The 20502-nt window shown below is 39.1% G+C and overlaps 3 protein-coding genes across 4 annotated transcripts; 1 reads left to right on the plus strand and 2 right to left on the minus strand.

Annotated features, from left to right (window-relative positions):
• Window positions 1-10: 10 nt before the first annotated feature.
• On the plus strand, window positions 11-5831 carry hmox2b (heme oxygenase 2b). The gene is made up of 7 exons (XM_088436937.1): window positions 11-83; window positions 554-681; window positions 1044-1128; window positions 1963-2080; window positions 2161-2652; window positions 3538-3661; window positions 3864-5831. Exons 3-7 carry the CDS (start codon window positions 1058-1060, stop codon window positions 3989-3991), a joined length of 933 nt encoding a protein of 310 aa, XP_088293063.1. The 5' UTR covers window positions 11-83; window positions 554-681; window positions 1044-1057; the 3' UTR covers window positions 3992-5831.
• A 434-nt stretch (window positions 5832-6265) lies between these two features.
• dnaja3a (DnaJ heat shock protein family (Hsp40) member A3a) lies at window positions 6266-10659 on the minus strand. 2 transcript variants are annotated; one of them, XM_088436935.1, is made up of 12 exons: window positions 10417-10659; window positions 9990-10114; window positions 9833-9916; window positions 9547-9753; window positions 8755-8907; window positions 8263-8410; window positions 8117-8181; window positions 7878-8006; window positions 7681-7796; window positions 7503-7600; window positions 6675-6801; window positions 6266-6586 (listed from the first exon to the last, which is right to left on the minus strand). In XM_088436935.1, the coding sequence occupies exons 1-11, from the start codon at window positions 10628-10630 to the stop codon at window positions 6689-6691; spliced, it is 1452 nt and encodes a 483-aa protein (XP_088293061.1). In that variant the 5' UTR covers window positions 10631-10659; the 3' UTR covers window positions 6266-6586; window positions 6675-6688. The 2 variants fall into 2 exon arrangements, with proteins under 2 accessions (XP_088293061.1, XP_088293062.1); XM_088436936.1 differs by lacking the exon at window positions 6675-6801.
• Window positions 10660-11514: 855 nt separating this feature from the next.
• LOC148410430 (proton channel OTOP2-like) lies at window positions 11515-19125 on the minus strand. The gene is made up of 6 exons (XM_088437139.1): window positions 18689-19125; window positions 18470-18606; window positions 18314-18372; window positions 15695-15903; window positions 13351-14222; window positions 11515-12809 (listed from the first exon to the last, which is right to left on the minus strand). Exons 1-6 carry the CDS (start codon window positions 19110-19112, stop codon window positions 12639-12641), a joined length of 1872 nt encoding a protein of 623 aa, XP_088293265.1. The 5' UTR covers window positions 19113-19125; the 3' UTR covers window positions 11515-12638.
• Between the last annotated feature and the right edge of the window lie 1377 nt (window positions 19126-20502).

A 20502-nucleotide genomic window follows, 5' to 3' on the forward strand; every position in this document is an offset into this window, starting at 1 on the left:
TTGGAGTCGAGGTCTGACATGCGCAGTGGACGTCTAGCTTGAACTCTACTTTACCGGAGCGACGCGTAGTGGCTAGAGTGAAGGTTAGTACGTCGTTACAGCAATACACCATTGTGTTGCTTTAAATCGGAATTTTAAAAGTAAATAAAACCCACGAATAATGTTTTTAACACGAATTTGTCCGCCTTCTTGTTGTGAAACTTGTCCGAGAACTTGCCAAGTATTAGCTTGTGAATTGTTAGCTCGCAAAGTTAGCTGTTGTTGATGTTGTCACAATTACGTATTTTTGTAATGTCCTAACGAAGGAGCAACATCTCGTCGTGTATTTAGATGAAGGTCGTAATTGTCACTCATCTACAATAACAGACTAAATTGTAACTTTGAAACTTAAAATCTACGTTAAATGACATACGGCCTTTGTATTTCTGCCTTTTGTCTGCCAGTATTAGTGAGGTGAAAGCCAGCCTGTGGTTTTCAATAGAGCCCTCTGCCAAAGTAAATCAGGGCTGTTTGTATCAGGTTTCAACCTTCTGGCGCTGTCTCGTCCTCACAGAGTCGGGTGTTAAAGTAGCCGAATCGTATGGCATCAACACCGTCACCATAATCTCAGGGACATCAGCAACAACACAAGTAGGGCAGCAAAGCCCCCTTTGTCCTGATTTCAACATCCTCTGGTTCTTGGTAAGTTTGGACTTCCGGTTTATGCGACAATATCAATCAAAAAATTGGCCATTGCAATAAAAATGAACATAAACACACAAGAGGCACTGTTGGGATCCAAATTCAGGATGTCCTGTTTCTGAGACAGACGCATTATCTAACAAAGCCACAAAGCAACAATTAAAGAATAAGCAATTCTTAATAGATTCAATTAGTTATTAAACTGATGTCTAAGAATTGGACTCGGCTAAGAATACTGTATTGTTTGTGTTGCATTATTTCCAGCTAAATGTCTAATTTAGTTATTTACTCAAACAGGCATTTGAGTAAATGTGTTGACTTTCCACTCGGAGGTAACATTTTTGATCTCTTATCATTTCTAGGAGCCACAAACAAAATGACTACAACAATGGAGAGTGTGTCTAATGGGGGAGCACCTGCATATGAGGAGAAAGGAGACCTACTCAGGTTACCCTTCACTTGTATTTTCAGCGTCTCTTAATACAAGAGATACATTTACATGGCCCAAATCACAACAAAATATTAGAAGACATTTTGGTACTTAGAGTAATTCTTTTTAGAAATACAAAATGTTCAGGTCAAGGCATATTCATTTTTTAATTGGGAAATTTGGATACATGCAACGATTCAAATGCAATGTATACTTAGGAAAATGTACTATACAATGAAATAATATTCAATTTAAGTACATACATATTTCAATAGATTAACATTTCAAATATATGTTTAAATTACAGAATTATGTTGCACCTTTTCTTACATTAAATATTAAAAATGTTATCCTCGTGTTTGTTTACAAAATGAAAACTACAAGAAAATACCATGACATAACTTTGACGTTATTTACCATATATATCTCAGTATAATGAATATTAATGTACATCGTTTCATTCAATTAAAAAAAAATATTGTGTTTGTTTTAAAATAAAAACAAAGAAATTTAAGAGTAAGTCAACTGTAATCAATATATTCAATTCTGAAGACACATTTGTACACATTTACAGATGTTCAATACCAGGTGCGCAATGTTCAGGTTTGTTTATTTAATATTTATTTATTTTTTATTTTTTAAGTAAGGTATCAATGATGACAGAAAACTAAGATGTTGACTTTTTGTTTTAATACTGTCATCTATGTGGATCTACATTACGCGGGCATGTTTTTACCTGAGTCAAGATGAAGTGGCCATTCCTTTGATTTTCTGTTTGCAGCGCTCAATGTCTTGAACATACCACATCAATATTAGTGACCGCAGTGCAGTATTCCCTTCCGTCTCTGCAGGCCCGACGATTTATCCGAGATGCTGGCTGCTGGTACCAAAGATGTTCATGAAAAGGCGGAGAACACACAATTTGTAAAGGACTTCCTGAAGGGGAGAATTCGCAAAGAGCTCTTCAAGGTGAGGAAGAGATGAAAGCAGCACTGATGGCCTCGAAGGAGATGAAAACATGATTGATTTTTTTTATCCCGCTCTGACAGCTGGGTGCCGTAGCTCTTTACTACACTTACACCGCCATGGAGGAAGAAATCGAAATAAACAAAGACCACCCCCATTTCGCCCCGCTTTATTTCCCAGCTGAGCTGCACCGCCACGAGGCGCTGGCCCGTGATCTGGAATACTTTTACGGCCCCGAATGGAAGAGCGAGATCAGCTGCTCCCCGGCCACCCAACGCTACGTGGACCGTATCCACCAAGTGGGCCAGGAGGATCCGGCGATGTTGGTGGCCCACGCTTACACTCGCTACATGGGCGACCTTTCCGGGGGCCAGGTGCTGAAGAAGGTGGCGCAGAGGGCCTTGAAGCTCCCTTCCACCGGAGAGGGTTTAGAGTTCTACCAGTTTGACGCCATCGACAGCGCCAAGGCTTTTAAGCAGCTTTACCGCAGCCGCATGAACGAGCTGGAACTGGACGCGGAGACTAAGAAGAGGCTGGTGGACGAGGCTGTTAAGGCTTTCCAGTTCAATATGGAGGTAAAACAGCAGTCTTACCATGTATATCTCGGTATATCTATATAGATATATATAGCTATATATGTATATCTCAATTCAGTTCATCAATTCAACTTTTTATTGGGTGGAATTTACATTTAATTATCCTAAAAACCCAGAGTCCACTTCCCCCACCAGACCAGAACGGTTCGACCCAATCTGTCACTAGCATCACCTGTCACCCACATGAAAGCGTATTTTAAGTGAGCAGTATCTTTTTGGGAATAGGTCCTGCGATCCCAAAGGAGGACATTTTATATTGTTAATTTTATGTCAACAAATCTTTTATCCATAATTAAGTGAATTACTTCTTTCTTGTTTCTTTTTTTTAAACTTCATTTCCAAATCTTTCAAGACGAATGGGATTCCCCGCAGTCTTTGTTTATTTATTTATTTTTTTACCAACTAAAATAATTTGCTTGTTAGGGCGTAGTTGGCTGAAAAAAAACTCCCAACACTACCTTAAGCCTTATTTGAACACAAATGGGGCATCAACACATGAAGACAGACAAAACTAACATTGTTAGTTAATAAAAACTACTTAAATAGTTTAAATTTAATTTTTTTTTAGCATGAAATAAAAAAGATTAAAAATGGAAACTACAACATCTGAAAGTACCCATACATCCGAGGTTTATGAAACTACCAATAAAATACTGAAACAAAATAAAAACTCATACATTTGTAGAAACTATATAAAACTCACAATGAAAACACATCAAAACAAAAAACTCCCATAATGAAAAATCCAAAACTATTATAACCTAGAGACAGAAAATATAGTAAAGGTCACAGGCAAATAGAGAGATCTACAAAATCTTTCTGTCATAAGGTCTGGAAACCATCTTACATATTGCACTTTGGCAGGTTTTCGAGGAGCTGGAGGAAATAGGTAAAACCTTTCAAGAGGAAGTCTCTGAAGCAGGAATGCCCGTTCATGGAGACACAGGAGGCGATATCAGCAAATGTCCTTATTATGCTGCCAAAATGGGTACACTTCTTCTTTTTTTTTTTTTACCTCACCCAGTACATGACAGTGCAGATAAAATGACAGTAAACACCAATTTTTAATTTGACCAATATTGTGAACGTAAAAAGCTTTACCCATGCACCTAAAGCTTTTATCTACGTTTTTGTTCATTGTCTCAAAATACACGATTGGACCTTCAGTAATGTTTTTGCTCTCATTTTAGCTGCAACGGGTGGAACGTCGCAGGTGTACCAGCTGGCCATGGCCATTTTGCGTCATCCCACCGGCCAGTTCCTCATCGCTACGTGGTTCGCCGTTTTAGCCGGCGTGGCCGCCTGGTATGTGATGTGAGGAAAAATCCGAGGAGGGAACCAAAACACTGAAGGACAAAACCCAGTAAGAATGCTTCTCATGCTGGGAGACCCAAGTGTATTCCAAGTTATACTTGACGACGGAATTCCATTGCGTTTATGTCAAGGACCATCTTGACCCCGCGCCCATCTAGTAAGCTTTATTATTTTTCTACCTCCCTTGCACCATCCATCCGTCCTGTGATGATGACATCACGCCAGGTTTTCTCACGCTTTCCCATAACTTGACCGATGATTGAAGCACAAATTTATGCCGTACAAATGACACAAAGAGGGTGGTAAATGATAATTGGTAAAACATACTATGCATATGATGCAGATGAGTGTTCTGAACGAGTGTGTTTTTGGCCATACGGGGACTTGATTTGACTCAGGAAAGAAGACGTGTTGTACTCATGGAGCGCTTTATTTCTCACATATAAGCTTCTGTTATTATTTGCTATTGTGGCACTGCTAACGGTTTATGATCAAATTTCGTCATTCCTACACCTTCGCCGTTGACTCTTTTCTCATGTAGAAGTCATTTATGCAAATGCAAACACTGCTCATGAACTTTAGAATGAATAATTTTTATAGCATATATTCAAAAAAAATCCCTATGTATTAGTAATATAGTACAGGATTGTGCAGTATAAGAATCTGTAGACATCTTTACAATTATAGTTTTTAAAAAATGAGTGCAATGGAAATGTATTAAATTTACATTGCATGTCCAAACCAAGAGTGCCATCTAGAGGAGCAAAAAAGTAAGGTGTTTTAAGGCTTCATTTTCCAATCATCCACCTCTGCTCATTAAATTGTAAACAATAATGATGCATAGAGCCTATTAAAGCAGATATAACTATTTGAGGAATTACTGCAATAATACTTTGACGAGGTTATGATAAACACATGTGCCAGTGGATAGTATATTACGGTTAAGCAGCAAGTTTTAATGCATCAATTAAAAACAAAAAACTGCCTGTTTTTTTTCGTTGCTATTGGGCTCGAACAGTATAATGTCAAAAGAGCCCGTAATACCAAAATAATGCTATGTATTTAGCTTATAGTATGATGGTGTGGACAAAGGAAATTGTTCCTTGTTTATTTATCACAATTATAATAGTTAAAGTACATCCACAATATATAAAGTAGTGATGGGAAAACAAAGCCTCATGGACCACTTTTTTTGTCCTCTAGATGGTGCTCTCGGGTTAAAAAATAAAAGTAAGTGTGGTGAAAATTTACATTGCATATTTAAACTGAGACTGCCATGTAGGAGCAAAAAAAAAGAATCAAATGTTGCATGAGGTTTCATTTTCCCATCACTAAAATGAAGCCCTATTTGAGTACTTGTCATTGTTTCAGGTTGGGTACCAATTTATAAAAATGGTTACATTTATTAGATCTTTTGCCATCAATGGTAGCGAATGAGTTCATATTCGTGGTTCCTTTTGAATTCATACTGTATGCTGTTTATTGTTGCTAAGTACTTGCGGTGTAATTGCACAGTTTTGTGATTTTATTTTGAATCCTTACATGTTTAACTTCTGTGTTTTCACTTACATTTTAATACAGTAACTCTTAAAGGGCACTTATACAAGGCCATCCACACTCATTGAAACCAGGTTGTTATTTTGGAGAGACTTGTCTTGTGACGTTCTAAAGATGACAAACCACAAGTCCAGTAAGACACCGGGGATTACAGAACAGTACAGAGTGAAATGGAAAACAAGTGGAATGCTTTTACACATTTGCATGCACTTGTATGTCTGCTATCTCAACATCTGGACAACTGAAATCTCTGCTATCTGTAATGAAATAAAACCAATGTTATGTCATGTGGCAGTATTTGCTTCATTTATACATTTTCTATAAGGTTCGTTCTCATTAACTCTTTTAGTACCAGCCTATTTTAGACTCCCCTCAAGCACAAAAATAGAGATAAAAATAAATGAAAGGATGTAAAAATTTGTCTTTGGCAGTGAATGAGTTAACTGAGCTGACTAAAGATGTTTTAGCATACTAAAGTCGTTCTACAGAACTTGTCCGTTCTACAAGTGTAAAGTGTTTTTCAGTAATGTACGATAACAAACCTTTAAAGGGAAAGTGAGCCTTAGTATGTTCCTTTACCATGAAGTTATTTTACCATACTATGTTCTATTTCCCTTTTTTTTTTAAATACCATTACCGAAATGCACTGCATGTGGTGTTAAATGTCATGCCTCCTCTGTGGATATAGACACCAGATTCGATTTAAAACAAAACAAAAACATGCAGAATTGTAACTTTATTACATAGACACAAATTTAATGATTGGGCTGAAGGCCAAAATAAACAGTGGGTCATGATGAACGGCGGGGTGTTTAATGGCAAACCTTTCATGTGTTCGTCTTCACATATTTACGTTTGTGCCATGTGGGGACTGCTACAATTAGCCATACTTGATAGTCTTTGGGGCTGCAAATGGACAAATGTGTTTATTCTGTCAGAAGCGGATGTCCTTTGTCTTGTTGGACACGTGCGGGAAGGCTTGACGGCATGGCTGTCCTTGCGCTGGGCGACTGAGCCTCTCAGTTCCAGGAAGACCTCTTACCTGCAGGGGAAAGAGAAATAACCATGAAATGCCTGGAGAAAATCGCACCCGATAGCCACAAACCAGAGATGAACTGTACTCGCCCTACCTGGTTTGTGGCTGTCAGGAAGAGCTAAACAATTTCTTGAGTGTGGCGAAAAAGCCCCGGTCTTGTTTCAACTTTTCTTCCTTTGCAATATGCCTTTCCTCAAATTGCTTAACTCTGCTGCCCCCACCTGGACACAGAGTCACCCTGCGTCAGGCTACTGGAAATATGCACCCCGGAAAATGATCCAATTACACTTCTTTAGTCAGAATATTAGTAGCAACAAAGTGTGGGGACAATCCTTCAAAGTAAAAGGTTTCAAGCTGTTTTTTACCACTCCCAATCTAATTTTTTTCAAAATGTTCCAAGTATTTCGAGCGGCACCTGAACTTGGCTCAATTCGCAACAGAACTTCACCGGCACAGTGACAAAACAAACAGATTTTTAACATAGATTTACTTTAGAAAGTAGCTGACTCATTAGAAAAATGGAAGAAAAAAAAGTTTTTACTTAGTAAATATGCTTCAAGCTTTGCATATATTCACGAGAAACTTTACAGAGTAAAAAAAAAAGTTGCTTAGTGGCATTAATCTTAGGACGAATATACAAATATACAAATAAGCATATATTCTTTATCCTCTGCAAAGACTGACAAGTTTGTTTTGTGCTTGGTGTCACTTGTCTGTATGATTACACAGCCCCCTGGTGGCCAAAGCACATACACCAGACACACAATCGCCATTGTGCTGGCAATGGCAAAGAATGAGTGAACTTATTGCCATTGGCCGATATATAAAAATCCAAAATTCATTTTAACTAGGCTGTGAATGAGCTGAATTTGCCTTCAATTCAAGCCATAAAGATGATTTGAATGAGATGAGTGAGGCCTACCTGTGGCGGTGGCTGTGACGCCATTAACCGTCCCTTCCACGTCCGCCTCGTCCTCGGCGTAGCTCATGACGAGAGCTCTCTGTCTGTCTGTCAGCGTCCTGCGGGGAGAAATAAAAAACGGCGTCATCCAAACCTGCTCTTCCAATGAGGATTTGCATATCCCTCTTTCATGTCTTACTTGGGTACTTTAATTTTAATATGGACGTAGTGATCTCCAAAGCCGTAACCGCTGACACGGGCGATTCCTTTCCCAGTCAAGTGGATCCTCTGGTCTGTCTGGACGCCAGCCGGGATCTGATCCAAATAGCAGAACCGCATTCCGCTCATCAATGTCAAATACGTGACCATTGTGATGCATTTTGGAAAAGCATTTACCGCTAAATTGAGCGTTTCGTAGAGGCCTTGTGTCCTGGCCGTGCCGCCCAGGATCGCTTGAGCCACCGAGACGTAAAGGTCAGAGTGGATATCGGCGCCGTCCCGCCTGAACACCGGACTCTTTTGGACCTGAAACCACAAACCGCTTACATTGAAGGATGAATTACTGGCATTTCCTTTAACCCTATCAATAATATATCCTGCCGTCACCAGTTTATTGGTTCCGTGTGGCCACTCACCCGAAATGTGATGAAGATCTCCTTCTTCCCAACAGGCATTCGCACAGTCTGGCCATCCTCCACTCCTGAAGGTCAACAAGTTCATCAGTTAGTCAGTGATTAGAACTTTCATTGGTGGTAGGGCTCTGAATTTCAGCGCGGCACACCTGCAGGCACAGGGACGGTGACTGTTTTCCTCTGCTTAGTCTGTCCCGTCCCGCGGCAGGAGTGACACGGGTTGGAGATGACCGTTCCCTTGCCGCCGCAGCGACGACACGTTGAGCGCATGACAAATGGGCCAGTGTTTACCGTTTCCTGTGGGCAAAAATCGTGGGAGGGAGTGTTATTTGTTTAATGTGGTAAGGCTGTCATTTGAAAGGAGATGTGCAGGATTTAAACAATACTTAAAATACTGTGTGTATGTGTATATATATATATATATATATATATATATATATATATATATATACACACACACACACACACACACATACAAAAGAAATATATTTTTTCAAAGACCACTAGGTACCATCTGTACAGACACTTGATTGTCACTTTTGCCATGAAGTCCAAAATTTACGTCATCAAGTGTGATGCTAAACCACAAATTTCGAGCCTTGATAAGATATGAAACAGAAATGCCTGGAAAATGATATTACCATGCCGGAGCCGTTGCAATAGTGGCAGTGCTGGACCTTGCTGCCTGGCTCGTGGCCCCTCCCGTCACAGCGCTGGCAGGCAGCTTCTGTATTAATGGATATGTCTTTGTTGACTCCCTTGGCTGCTTGAGTGAATGTCAACTCCATGATGTACTGTGGATAGAAAAAACCCCAACACAAATGGAGGAGTGTGTATATATATATATATATATATATATATATATATATATATATATATATATATATATATATATATATATATATATATGCCTTATAACCAAGATTATGATACATTGCCTTGATGTATAAGTTTATATAGATTGCGATAGTATGGGATACAGAAAAAACTATTAAACGCACGATAAAAAGTTTGAGCGAGGAACGATGGATTTTGAGCACAAAAAAAAAGTTGCTGGCTCAAAATTCATTTCGCTCGCTTGCTATAGCCCTCCCTCCCTCGCCCAACATCTCGCTTTTGAGTTGTCTCTCTTCTGTGCTCTCAGTTCTGCACACACTTTGCTTGCTCTCGATTGGGGCACAAATATAACTCCATATGATAGTGTTAGGGTTCGCTTTTAAATTAAAACACTTGAATTTCAAATCATTTTCAGCTATTGAAATGAATGGAAATTTAATATCAAACTAAATTAGATTCTTTTATTTTCAAAACACTTTTGCTTACTTGTGTGTGTGTGTGTGTGTGGGGGGATATAATATAAATAAATAAATAGATAAATCACTCCATTTCTCAAGGCACCACTGCATTCAGAAGCTGACTACTGTGCGACTGACCTCCTGTGGTTGATCAAAAATGGCATTAAAGTCCCCGAATCCACGTCCTGTTGAGTACTCTCCAAAGATTTTGCGGAAAAGCTCCTCCGGGTTCACATTTTGCGTCTGACCGGACCAGTACTGCTGCCCGCTGCCTGCCTGTCCGGCGCCGAAGCCCGCAGAGCCGTACGTATCGTACTGCTTTCTCTTACCTTCGTCGCTGAGGACCTGAAAAAGCAATGGTGCATTATAGAAGCTTGCAAATTATAATCATCAATATACATTTAAAAGGGTAATCGCGCCAAACCTCGTAAGCTTCAGCCAGCTGAGCAAATTTCTCCTTGGCTTTTGGGTCATCCTTATTTGTGTCTGGATGATACTTTTTGGCCATCTGGGGGACGACAGACATTCAGGCTGTGAAAATACACCCAAAAAGTGAACTGCAAATCTGTTCAAAAGCAGACCTGATAGTAGGCTTTCTTGATCTCCTTCTGAGTTGCCGTGCGAGGTACCCCAAGGACCTGGTAGAAATCCTGCTTGTTGTTGATCGAAGTGCTTGTGTGAAATGCGCATTGTGGTGATTTGAAACCTGAGGGTACAGAAGGACACCAAAATCTTTAATTACAAATGAACAAGGCATTTTATTGTACTTTATTGGGCAGAATCAATTATGCAATACGCTAATTCGAAAAAAGGTAACACATTGCTTAACTCGGACGATATCCACTCCCACAGTTCAACGACCTGAATATATGCTTCTAAAAACATTTATGTACATCAACGACATCGAGAAAATCTCTGAGAATTTATGTCCAGCCTGTTAACAAAAATGACAACAAACCAAACATAGCCTAGCTTAGCATAGCAATGCTAAATTCAAACGTCACTTACCTGGCAGTCCTCTCAATGTCAACCCTTTTACAGCTCCACACGTCGAACTTCCGCCGGTCCAAAGCAATCCGGTTGAAAATGTGCAGACGCTCCGGTACGAGCCGTTACAAGCGGAGGCAATGGTGCCCACTGCGCCGGGGAGACGGTGGTGCCCCGAGGACACGATGACAGTTAGCCAGCGTGAGGAACAGCGAGCTGCAGCGGACGCCATCATTCCCACACTTGTGGCAGCTTCGTGGCGCACTGCGCATGACAGGAAGTGTTACGTCGCATCATAATTGCGTCATATTTGCCGTTTAGAAAACTGCATTGCACATATAATATTTTTTTGAAACACTCATTCAAACGATCACTTTAAAATATAAATCCCCACAACTATAGAAGAAGGAATATAGATTTCGAGTTGAATGCTATTAAAATTTGTAAAACGTACAGCAAGCCGGTTTGGCAGAGTGAGGCTGCCACCTGTTGGTGAATATGGCTAATGACCAAAGTCAAATTTCAGTTTGTTTTGCATTTCGTATGGAAAAAGAAAGCAAATAACACGCACATGAAAGCGTCTGAAGGAAAAACCCTTTTTTTGAAGCGTACTTGTCAGGAACAAATTGAAGTTATGTTTTGCCAAGGCCTTTTACGTATAAAATCGGTCCTTATATCTGCCAGATATAAAGTGTGAAATCTCCAAGAATTTATATTCATTTTTTAACCCTTCTTTTCAAGTCAGCATGTACAGTAATTAAAAAAGAAAAAAGATTGAAATATATCTATTTTTTACAAACCTCTGTCTGTTTTGTAATGTAACTCCTGCAGGACGGTATCACATTTGCCTGATTTAAATTCTGCTCGTAATATAATTGCTGGTAATATAATTTATACGCCATAATACACGACATAAGTTATGTATTTTTATATGGACCAGTGGAATAATATATGGTTTACTAGGTGTAGGTATTCATGTTTTCTGAAGAAATACAGAATGTCTGTGTTCCAGGTGAGTGAAGTCAAAAGTCAAAACTGAAAACAAGGAAGCAATGCTGATTTTCCATTCAGTAAATAATTACAAGGTTTCAACCAAAATAACATATTTGAAGACAATGATCACCACCACCTCAAATAATTTTATTTAGTTTGTTGTGTTTATTCTATGCATACACAAACTGAAGCCTATAAACAGTGCAATTCATTTATTTTCACTCATCTGCACATTACACTTACACATAAATATATAATTACAGGGTAAAGGCAATCCTTTTACCACATTGAAAAAAAAAACATCAATAGGAACAACATCAGTCACAATGTTTACACATTATCATAGTCTTTAGAAAAATGAAGAAAAAGTTCACATTTATATTTTACAAAAAATTGGTGGAATACCACACATGGTGAGCACATCAGCCTTAAAATGCAAAGAAAGAAAGTGTTTGTTTTTCTTGTGCTTGATTTGGGTTTCTCATTTACATTAGGTCAAGTAAACACACAACTCTATAAAATGTGCCTCTTTGTTGATGTTATGGTTTGCGATTAAGTGGTGATCAATCTTTTTGCCGTTCTCTTGCCCAAAGACAGCTGGGATAAGATCCAGCTTCTCTGTAATCCTGAATAAAATAAGTAGTATAAATGAAATCCGCAACCGCCAGGCTGCCGACTGGTACTTAAAAAAAAAAAAAAAAAAAGTAGTCCATCCCTCTGAAAGTTCTAATACAAAAATCAGGTGCCTCTGTACATAAATTAAACCGCTATCCTTGCTCAAGTGAAAAAATAAAAAGTCCACAACCTAGCAACAAAGCGTTAAAACCAAACACCACCCTCAGAAAAGGAAAAGGACAGAGCAATGGCGTATAAGAAAACTGTATCTAAGACAATATCAGCAGTTCTAGTCGAACTTTGCATAATTTGTCATGACAGGCTTGCAAATGAGGCAACAAAGCCTTAAAAAAAAACAAAACAATAACACATTTTCTTTTCCAACAGCTTGCAAAGTAGGATTTTCTGCAATGCAGGCCCCCCCCCCCAAAAAAAAAAAAAAAAAAAAATCAGAGCAGTCACACACTCACAATTTCCCCAAAATGAGATTGGCATCAATAACTATCATGTGTTTATATGCCAGTCCATGAAAGATAGATTTATGTCAAAGTGATCTGCGAAAAATAATGCTGGGGACTGCTTGTATGATAGAAAAAAAAGTAACAAAGAAGCAATTTTCCAAAGAGGTCATCAACTTATGAGAGGACGAACACTTCCAAGAGGGCGGCAACTGAATGCATGCGGTAAAAGATTGCGAAAGGCAATCCCACGTTCACGATGGCTGCCCAGATGCTGAAGCCGTAAAAATCTGTTTCTGCCGAGTGGTCGAACTGGGGGCGAGCGCCGAATGCTGGCATGATCCACAGCTGGTGAAGAAAAATGAAACAGACGAAACAAATGTTACAAATAAAAACAGGTAGAAAAATGAATCTTTAAAAAATGGATTGTTGACATCTGTGGTCGTCAATGGTAGTGAATGAGTTATGTTGTGAAAAGTGATTTTGATTCAAGAAGAGGTCTTTCAATCTCTCGTATATTTAGCATTTTCATTTCTTTCAAGGCCGACAGAAGATTGTGTGCTATGTCCATGTAAAAATGGGTGCTGCCATATGAAAGATTGACTTCCATTCTTAAATTACAATTGACGAAGGTAATAGCTGGGTTGTAAGTGTGGAAACACTGCCATCCAATGGTCACAGCTAGCACTACAGTACAGTACAATTTTATCATTTATTATTATTATTACTATTTTAAAAGACGAGAAATCTCGTCCATGACACTGAATAAGTTAAAAATGTTATTTTTCACTAGTTTGAGGAGTACATTGTACTTCTACAAATACCATTTTTTGTTGATTTAAAAAGTGAGTCAGTCATTTTAGAAAAATGATCTGCATGGGATACTCACAATGATATTGGCTAGCAGTAAAAAGACAGACACCTCCTTCAGGATCCTTCTCTTCCACGACAGTTTGTGCGGGTAGCGCACCACGTAGCCGTGCGGGGTCACCGTCGGCATCTCCGGCTCCGGTTTACTCCTTATTTCTGATCCTTCCAGACCGTTTATCTCTTTGTTATAGTGCTCCAATGCGTAGATGTTGGTCACTGAGGTTATCGGCTCGTGGTGCTCCTCATGGAAAGGTTCCCGGTGGAGACCTTCGACGATGAAGAAGTTCTGTAGCCCGATCTGGATCACCATCATTATAGCCCAGGTGAGGTTGAGCCTGTTAAGGTGGCCTTTGGCTCCGGATGCCACCATGGCGACCATGGTGAAGTAGCTGATGATGAACTGTCCCATGGAGCTTCCCACCAGGAGGCCCACATCCAAGCTACGGGTGGGGTTCTTCTCTGAGTCGTGTTCCCGGCGGTCCAACTTGTAGATAGTGGCGCCGACTAGAGTCGCCACCAGCATCAGGCTTATGATTACGATGTTTATGACGAAATGAATCAGCAGGGCTTGGTCTCTCTTGCTGTGGTCATCGTCTCCATCCTTCTTCATGTCCATCTCGTAAACGATGAAGGTGGCCAGGCCGGCGAACACCAGAAGGACTCCCACCAGGGGGCCGATGAGAGCGTCTTTGAGGTGGAACTTGTGGGCGTGGCCGTGGCTGTGAGGATCGTGGGCCTCGCCCAATCGGCCCACGTTTTTCCACATGACGTAGGCCATGGCGGAGGCGAAGAGGCTGTACTCGATGTTAAAGGGGTACAGGTAGAAGTAGGCCTCTTGAAACACGCTGCAGGATGTGTGGCTGCACTCGCATCCGTCTTCTCCAAAACTCGCTGAGCCAGAAAGAGAGATTTGGATTGTCTTGTTGATAACTTGGTTGATGTTAAATTTGGTCAAAAATTGTCAAAAAATAGATTCATGAAAATCTGTCATTTTATTCTCACCGACACATTTCCTCAACCATTTTTTAAAATTTAGAGGCATTGTGATATGGCGGAAGATTAAAAGGTTGATATCGACCAACAAAAAAGTGACATCAGCCATTTAATTTCTTCAGTAGACTTGAAAAGGTAACCATTTGTCTTTTTACACTCATCCCAACCATCAGGAGGAATTTGGTGTTTTTTCTTTTTTTTTGCTTTGTCAGTCGCCAAATGATTAGAAAATAACATTAAAATAAAACCCGGCGTCTTGTCCGTCACAGACTTGCTCAAAAGCATTGTGTTCTCAAGTAGTTTGGCAAAGTGCCTTGTTTTGACTCGCTCCACTAATAGCAGCAACTGTATTTTGCTATCATGAGCTGTGGCTGCAGTGCAAGATTGATGCTTTGCATTTATGAAGTGGGCTAAACTTGAGATCCCTCTGTGGTAACAAGCTCATTATTATAAAGAATGCATACTGTATTACTCTATTTTTATCCAAGGTGCTGTCGGGGTGTTTTTAAAAAGTAGGACGGACAACTCTCACATGCTTTTACAATTTCATGTCCTCTGCCCCTAAATTTTCCCTCCCATCCACAACAGAAGCCTACCAACACAATGACAGCCAATTGGTGAAAAACCCCAAAACTCAAGCATGAGAAGCCTAATGCAAAAATACTATAATCAAGCAGAAATCATAAAGTAAGAGATTAAAAATGAGATTTAGATTCAGATCTGAAGATTAACATGAATAAAAAGCACTGTTTTAACTATGACTGGAATTGATGGATTGTAATTAAACTTAAACTTTGAATCTGATTGAATGGCCACAATGTGGGGTTCCTCAGGGGTCAATATTTGGCCCCTTTTGTTTAATTTGTGTATGTTACCTACAATGTCCCCAAATGACAGCAGTTCAATTAAAACATGCTGTGTCACTGACTAGACTCTAGTTATCCTCTAGTTATCCAGTTATCAATTTGCTCTAGTCACTAGAGCAAATTGATAACTGGATGAACTAAAATTTTCTTCAGATAAACTTAAACAAAGTGGGGATTCTTGTTGTCAACAATTAAAAAAAAAGGGGATTGCGGTTAGAAAAAACACTTGAGGACACACTGTCCTTAGAAACCGAATGCTAAATCTGAAATCTTATGGTGCTCATAGACTTGGGTTTGACTTTCAGCAATTCTTTTTAAAAACTTTTTTCCTAATACTGTACCTTTGATTAAGGTTTGCTAATTATTCATTAAATCGTTTTTTGTATTGGTTACAGGGGCGGGTAAAGTATTAATCGCTACAGAAAAAATGCTCATCTTTCCTACTGAAATTCAAATGTGGTCTTGAGATAAAAAATGTGTCTACATTGACTTCTTCTTCTGTACCTCTGGTGATGTAAAACATCCGTCCCGTGTTCTTATGAGAGCTGTTGCCGTGGTGATCGTCGGGTTCGTGATGCGTGTCATTGCCATGGTCGTCGCCATGATCGCCACCGTGGTCGTCATCGGGGTGGCCTGTTTGGTGGAGCGACTCGTCCGTGACAGCAGCCATCCACAAAACCAAATTAATTGCGAGGGTGAGCATCAGACCGCACCTGCAGTGAAGATTTGTTTTCATAACAATTATGGTCATTGCAATAAACATCAAACGCCAAACAAGCAACGAAACTGATCAAATTTGACCTTTTTAGTCAAAAGTACAGTGAAATACGCTTCCATTAGATGGCAGAAGGTTAACCGAGTTAGCTACCATGCTACTTCCTGGATCAAGCGAAATACCAAGCGGAAGGGCGAAGCCAATTTGACGCCATCGTAATGCAAAATAGTAGTTTGTGGTTGCTTTAGTATGACTGAAACACACCTTCGAAATCCCCATGCAAAAAGAGAATCAACGTTTCTTTTACTTTTGTGATCGCGTTCAATTTTTTTTCTTTCAATGGCATGTACCTTAGTAGAGTAGAAGGAAAAAGTCAGAAGAACCATTCTCTGTTTCGGTCTTTAATTTGTGATCTTATTGGACAAAGTTTATCTTCTATCTATTTTTTTGGTTTGTTTTTTGAAATTACGTTCTGTAGGCTTGCTAACAATCATGGGTGTAACCTGCCTCTTGCCCAAAGTGAACTGTGACAGATTTTACCTCACTGGGGATCTTACACAATATAACAAGCGCTCTAGAAAACTGACAGCTATATTACAAAAAATACTGATTATTCGAACATCTCTTAAGACCTGATTGCCTGATTTAAAACCTGAGTTCATCCCACCCAATAATTTAAATTAATTCTATTTGAGTCCTCTTTTAATCTCTTTTAATGTGTATAATAATTTAATGTAAGGTAATGCCATTTGAAATTTTCTGTAGAACAAAGCTTTATTCTGATTTTGACTTTTTCCTCAGGAAGTATGTCTGCCAAGATCATCCCTCTTCAGATCCTTACCAAAATTTATTGGCTTCCCCTCTTTGGTTATGTTTTGTAGTTTTTTATGAAGAACTCTTCTGATCAATGGAACTTTGTTTCTCAAAAAAGCTAATGGTTGCACAGCGCAATAATTGCTTTTCTAGTTCCTCCCTGAGAAAATATGCACTGTAATTGCCACTTAAAATTGAACCCATTAACTTCTCATGTAGTGTCAGAACAAAATGTCTAATGTATAATTTTCAGATTGTGATTAAGTTAATCTATATATTATGTTATCATTCTAAAGTTTTACTTTCATGACGTGAAGCTTCCGCTCCACAACGGAGTGAGGAGTTCCTCAAGGATTACAATCAGAGCTTTTCATTCTTTTGTTTTCATTGTGATGTTATTTTCTAAATGACTTGAAAAGGCGTTACTATGACTGTACACTTGAATATAGCTATGTTTTTTGTGCTGTGAACTCAAACTTGAGTCATATTCAAACACCTGCTCCATGTCATGCAGTTTGGAATTTGATTAAAACGTTCACTGGAAAAATTCTTGTCTCGAGTCACTCAACCAGTTTGAACCACTAGTGATGTCAATTGAGAACTCTGTGTCAATCGTGAGCTCAACATGAGAAATCAGTGTCCGTCAATCCAGAGCTCTGCGTCAATCGTGAGCCCATCCATCCATCCATCCATCCATCCATCCATCCATCCATCCATCCATCCATCCATCTATCTATCTATCTATCTATCTATCTATCTATCTATCTATCTATCTATCTATCTATCTATCTATTCAAACTAGCTAGCTAGCTACCGATGTACATGGCCTCTTTTCATATTTTTGTTTTAGTTTCATGATGTTATGTCCACCAAAAGTTCGGAACTTACATGACTCCAATGCCACAGGTTGTGACACCAGTATTTTTTTCACTATTAAAAATGGATTTATGCCCTTGTGCAATATTTTCAATGTTAAAATGCTACCTAAAACATTTCCCATTTAGTAAATAATTCCTGAGTTAGATTGTCAATATTGCTTATTGAACAGATTTAATATTCGTTTGAGTTCGATGCAATGCGATGCAAAATCAACAAAGATTGAGCCCCGGGAACAGGCTTTATCTGGTCAATGTTTTAAACCTTTTTCTTAAGGTTACATTTTTTAGGGTATTAGTTCTCCTGTGTTAAGGTTTCAGATCAATATACTTCCATTATATTTATTGATTTAATTTTTATCAGCATCAAATGGTTCAATTGGTAAAGAATGTTTCTTGTTTAAATAAGATTGACTTTTTTTTCAGGCCCTTTGATGCCCTTGAAGCTATTTTTTCTTTTTCAGACTGACCGGTAACCTGTATGCACCTTGTAAAACGTAAATACTTGTTAAAAATGGATTGAAATGACCTTTTTCTTTTTTTAGTTAAAAAGGATACATTTTTAGGTCTTGCAATTTTTATTGATAATAATCCTATTCATGTGGCGGGGGAAAGCTTTCTCTTACCTAGGTTGGACAACTGCAAAAAATAATTGAGAAGCACTCGGTTTGTCTGGGTGAGCATTCTTCTTTTAAAGACAGAAATGAAACCATCACTTACCGCGTAAGGTTCCTTTGGAGCTGTACACAGTCCTTTGCATGAACCCACATGAAGTACGTCTGAAAACAGATTTTCCGGTTAAAATTTTGATCTTAGATCCGTTCTAATTAGCGTGTAGAGTTCATTTATTACCAATTTATTATTATTATTATTTACCTGCACAACGATGAAAACAAGTTGGATCACAGGAAAAACAATCTTGATGGCCGACTCGCAGTGGAGGTAACCGACGTAGCTCGCTATCTTGAAAATGTCCATAATGATACTGAGGAGTCCAAATAGTACCATTCCACCTGTGGAGCAAAAGATGGACAATATTGAGACTTATATATGCGGACATTCCACCCCAAAAACGGACACGTCAAGGTTACATACCCCTGAGCCAAACGGGTCCGGCGTGTTGGTCCCTGTAAGCGACGGCGTTTTCAATCCTGGCTGTGAAGATGATGTAGTAGATCATCCAAATAGACGTGAGGATGAGGATGATAACCAGGAAAACTTGGAGTTCAGACATGCTGATGTCGACGTGCTCGTAGGCGCTGCCGCTCACCAGCGCGATGCCCAGCATCAGGATGTTGATAAAGATGACCCCGGACAGAATCCATCCCCAGTTTCTGTCTCTTTCCTTCCTCGAAGCACTCGGTTTTTCGTTTGGGTGGTCGGGCTCACCCGTGTTCTCCGCCGCGCCACTGCTCGAGGAGTCATGCCCCTGAACGTCTCCTTCTTTGCTCATCCTGCAGGGTTCACAGGTTTTCCCCTCGGCCAGACAGTTGCAAGGGTGGCCGGGCTTCAGGCACATGTTTGTCCCTGCAACATCATATCGCATTTGAGTTACAGGCAGCATCATTGTCTGGTGTTGAGACGTGACTGGTTTGACAAGATTGACCGCTGTTTGAAACCCGCCCACGTTCAAACCTTTCCGTAAATGGAATCGACGTAATTGTCACTTTGACTTGAGAACACTAGTTCAGTTGAGTTCGTCAACAACTGGCACATAGTTTCCATCTACGGCCGAACTCACCATACTCAAGCATGGCACTTGAGGGTTTTTTTTTTTTTTTTATGCAAATTTAAAGGAAAATAATCGACTCTTGAATGTGATTTTTACTTTAACTTGCCACAATGAAATAAAAACCTTTATTCACCTTTGTATCGCTCGTACTGGGATGAAAAAAGCTAAATAGCATTGCCACCAAAACAAAGCATTTCTATACAATTGCTAACTTTATGTATCCGTATTTAAAATAAAACAAAAGACAATTACAATCTTTTTTCACTAAAAAAAAACCCCCAAAAAACTATATTTAACAACCGGAAAAACATAAGCATTTCTCTGGCATGAATAAGCCACAAGTGGGTAACATCTTGCTTCTCCTGTTCTATTGTATAATCATTGTTGAATGTTTCCAAAATAGCAATCAATCAATCAATCAATCTCTATTAAAATCTCTATCGAAATGCAGAAAAAATGTCAAACATTCAAATTCCTGAAAAGTCTACTTAAATACAGTACCAATATTTCCAGAATACTCTTTCTCACTCATGACTTGCACTCATTCAAGATCACCCCCACCAAAAAGTCAATGTGGACCTTACCTGTAGATTGAGTTGACCGCAAGTGAGAGATGCAGAGGTGTCCGTCCCACTTTTTATAGCCATGCAAAGCACAGCTGGAGGAGCCATAAACGTCAATAAATCTGTCATAGGCAAAAAAATATATTATGGCCAAACAAGGCCTGTTTTGCTAAAAATATTCGACTAAAGTTCAACACACGTTTCTACGTAATGTGTTTTTTTCTCACTAAATCCACAGCACACTGAAACCGGTTCCTTCATGGAACAAACGCTACACGTTTTTTAAGTATATACAGTATTTGCTTGATGGTAGGCCTATATGTACATTTTTATAGTTGTTCCATAACCAAATGTCTATAGACTATACTATTCTATTTTATTTTATTTCTTTATTTTTTGCTAAGCTGTTTACATTCACTTTGGCACACATTACATTTATTTATTCAGTACTGCTGCAGAAAAACACAATCCGGTAATATATTTGCTTTATTCTTGCTGCTATTGATATTCGTATCTGCAATTATGAAATGCATTCATCCAGCAATAGAAGCCACATATACTGATGCTAGAGCAGATACTTTCATACATTTAATAGACTAGTCTTACTATGATTT

The sequence above is a fragment of the Hippichthys cyanospilos genome, chromosome 16, assembly GCF_059441005.1.
Source record: "Hippichthys cyanospilos isolate Australia breed blue-spotted pipefish chromosome 16, RoL_Hcya_1.0, whole genome shotgun sequence".
NCBI classification, from domain to species: domain Eukaryota; kingdom Metazoa; phylum Chordata; class Actinopteri; order Syngnathiformes; family Syngnathidae; genus Hippichthys; species Hippichthys cyanospilos.

Excerpts from the sequence above, each read along its gene's own strand:
- LOC148410430 (XM_088437139.1), bottom strand. The coding sequence starts at position 19,112 with ATGTGCCTGAAGCCCGGCCACCCTTGCAACTGTCTGGCCGAGGGGAAA. Across the intron at positions 18,607-18,688 it reads CGGACCCGTTTGGCTCAGGG|GTGGAATGGTACTATTTGGA; the intron begins GTATGTAACCTT and ends TTTGCTCCACAG. Across the intron at positions 18,373-18,469 it reads TTGTTTTCATCGTTGTGCAG|ACGTACTTCATGTGGGTTCA; the intron begins GTAAATAATAAT and ends ATCTGTTTTCAG.
- dnaja3a (XM_088436935.1), bottom strand. The coding sequence starts at position 10,630 with ATGATGGCGTCCGCTGCAGCTCGCTGTTCCTCACGCTGGCTAACTGTC. Across the intron at positions 10,115-10,416 it reads GACATTGAGAGGACTGCCAG|GTTTCAAATCACCACAATGC; the intron begins GTAAGTGACGTT and ends CTGTACCCTCAG. Across the intron at positions 8,411-8,754 it reads ATTGCAACGGCTCCGGCATG|GAAACGGTAAACACTGGCCC; the intron begins GTAATATCATTT and ends TTTTGCCCACAG.
- hmox2b (XM_088436937.1), top strand. The coding sequence starts at position 1,058 with ATGACTACAACAATGGAGAGTGTGTCTAATGGGGGAGCACCTGCATAT. Across the intron at positions 2,653-3,537 it reads CTTTCCAGTTCAATATGGAG|GTTTTCGAGGAGCTGGAGGA; the intron begins GTAAAACAGCAG and ends GCACTTTGGCAG. Across the intron at positions 3,662-3,863 it reads TTATTATGCTGCCAAAATGG|CTGCAACGGGTGGAACGTCG; the intron begins GTACACTTCTTC and ends CTCTCATTTTAG.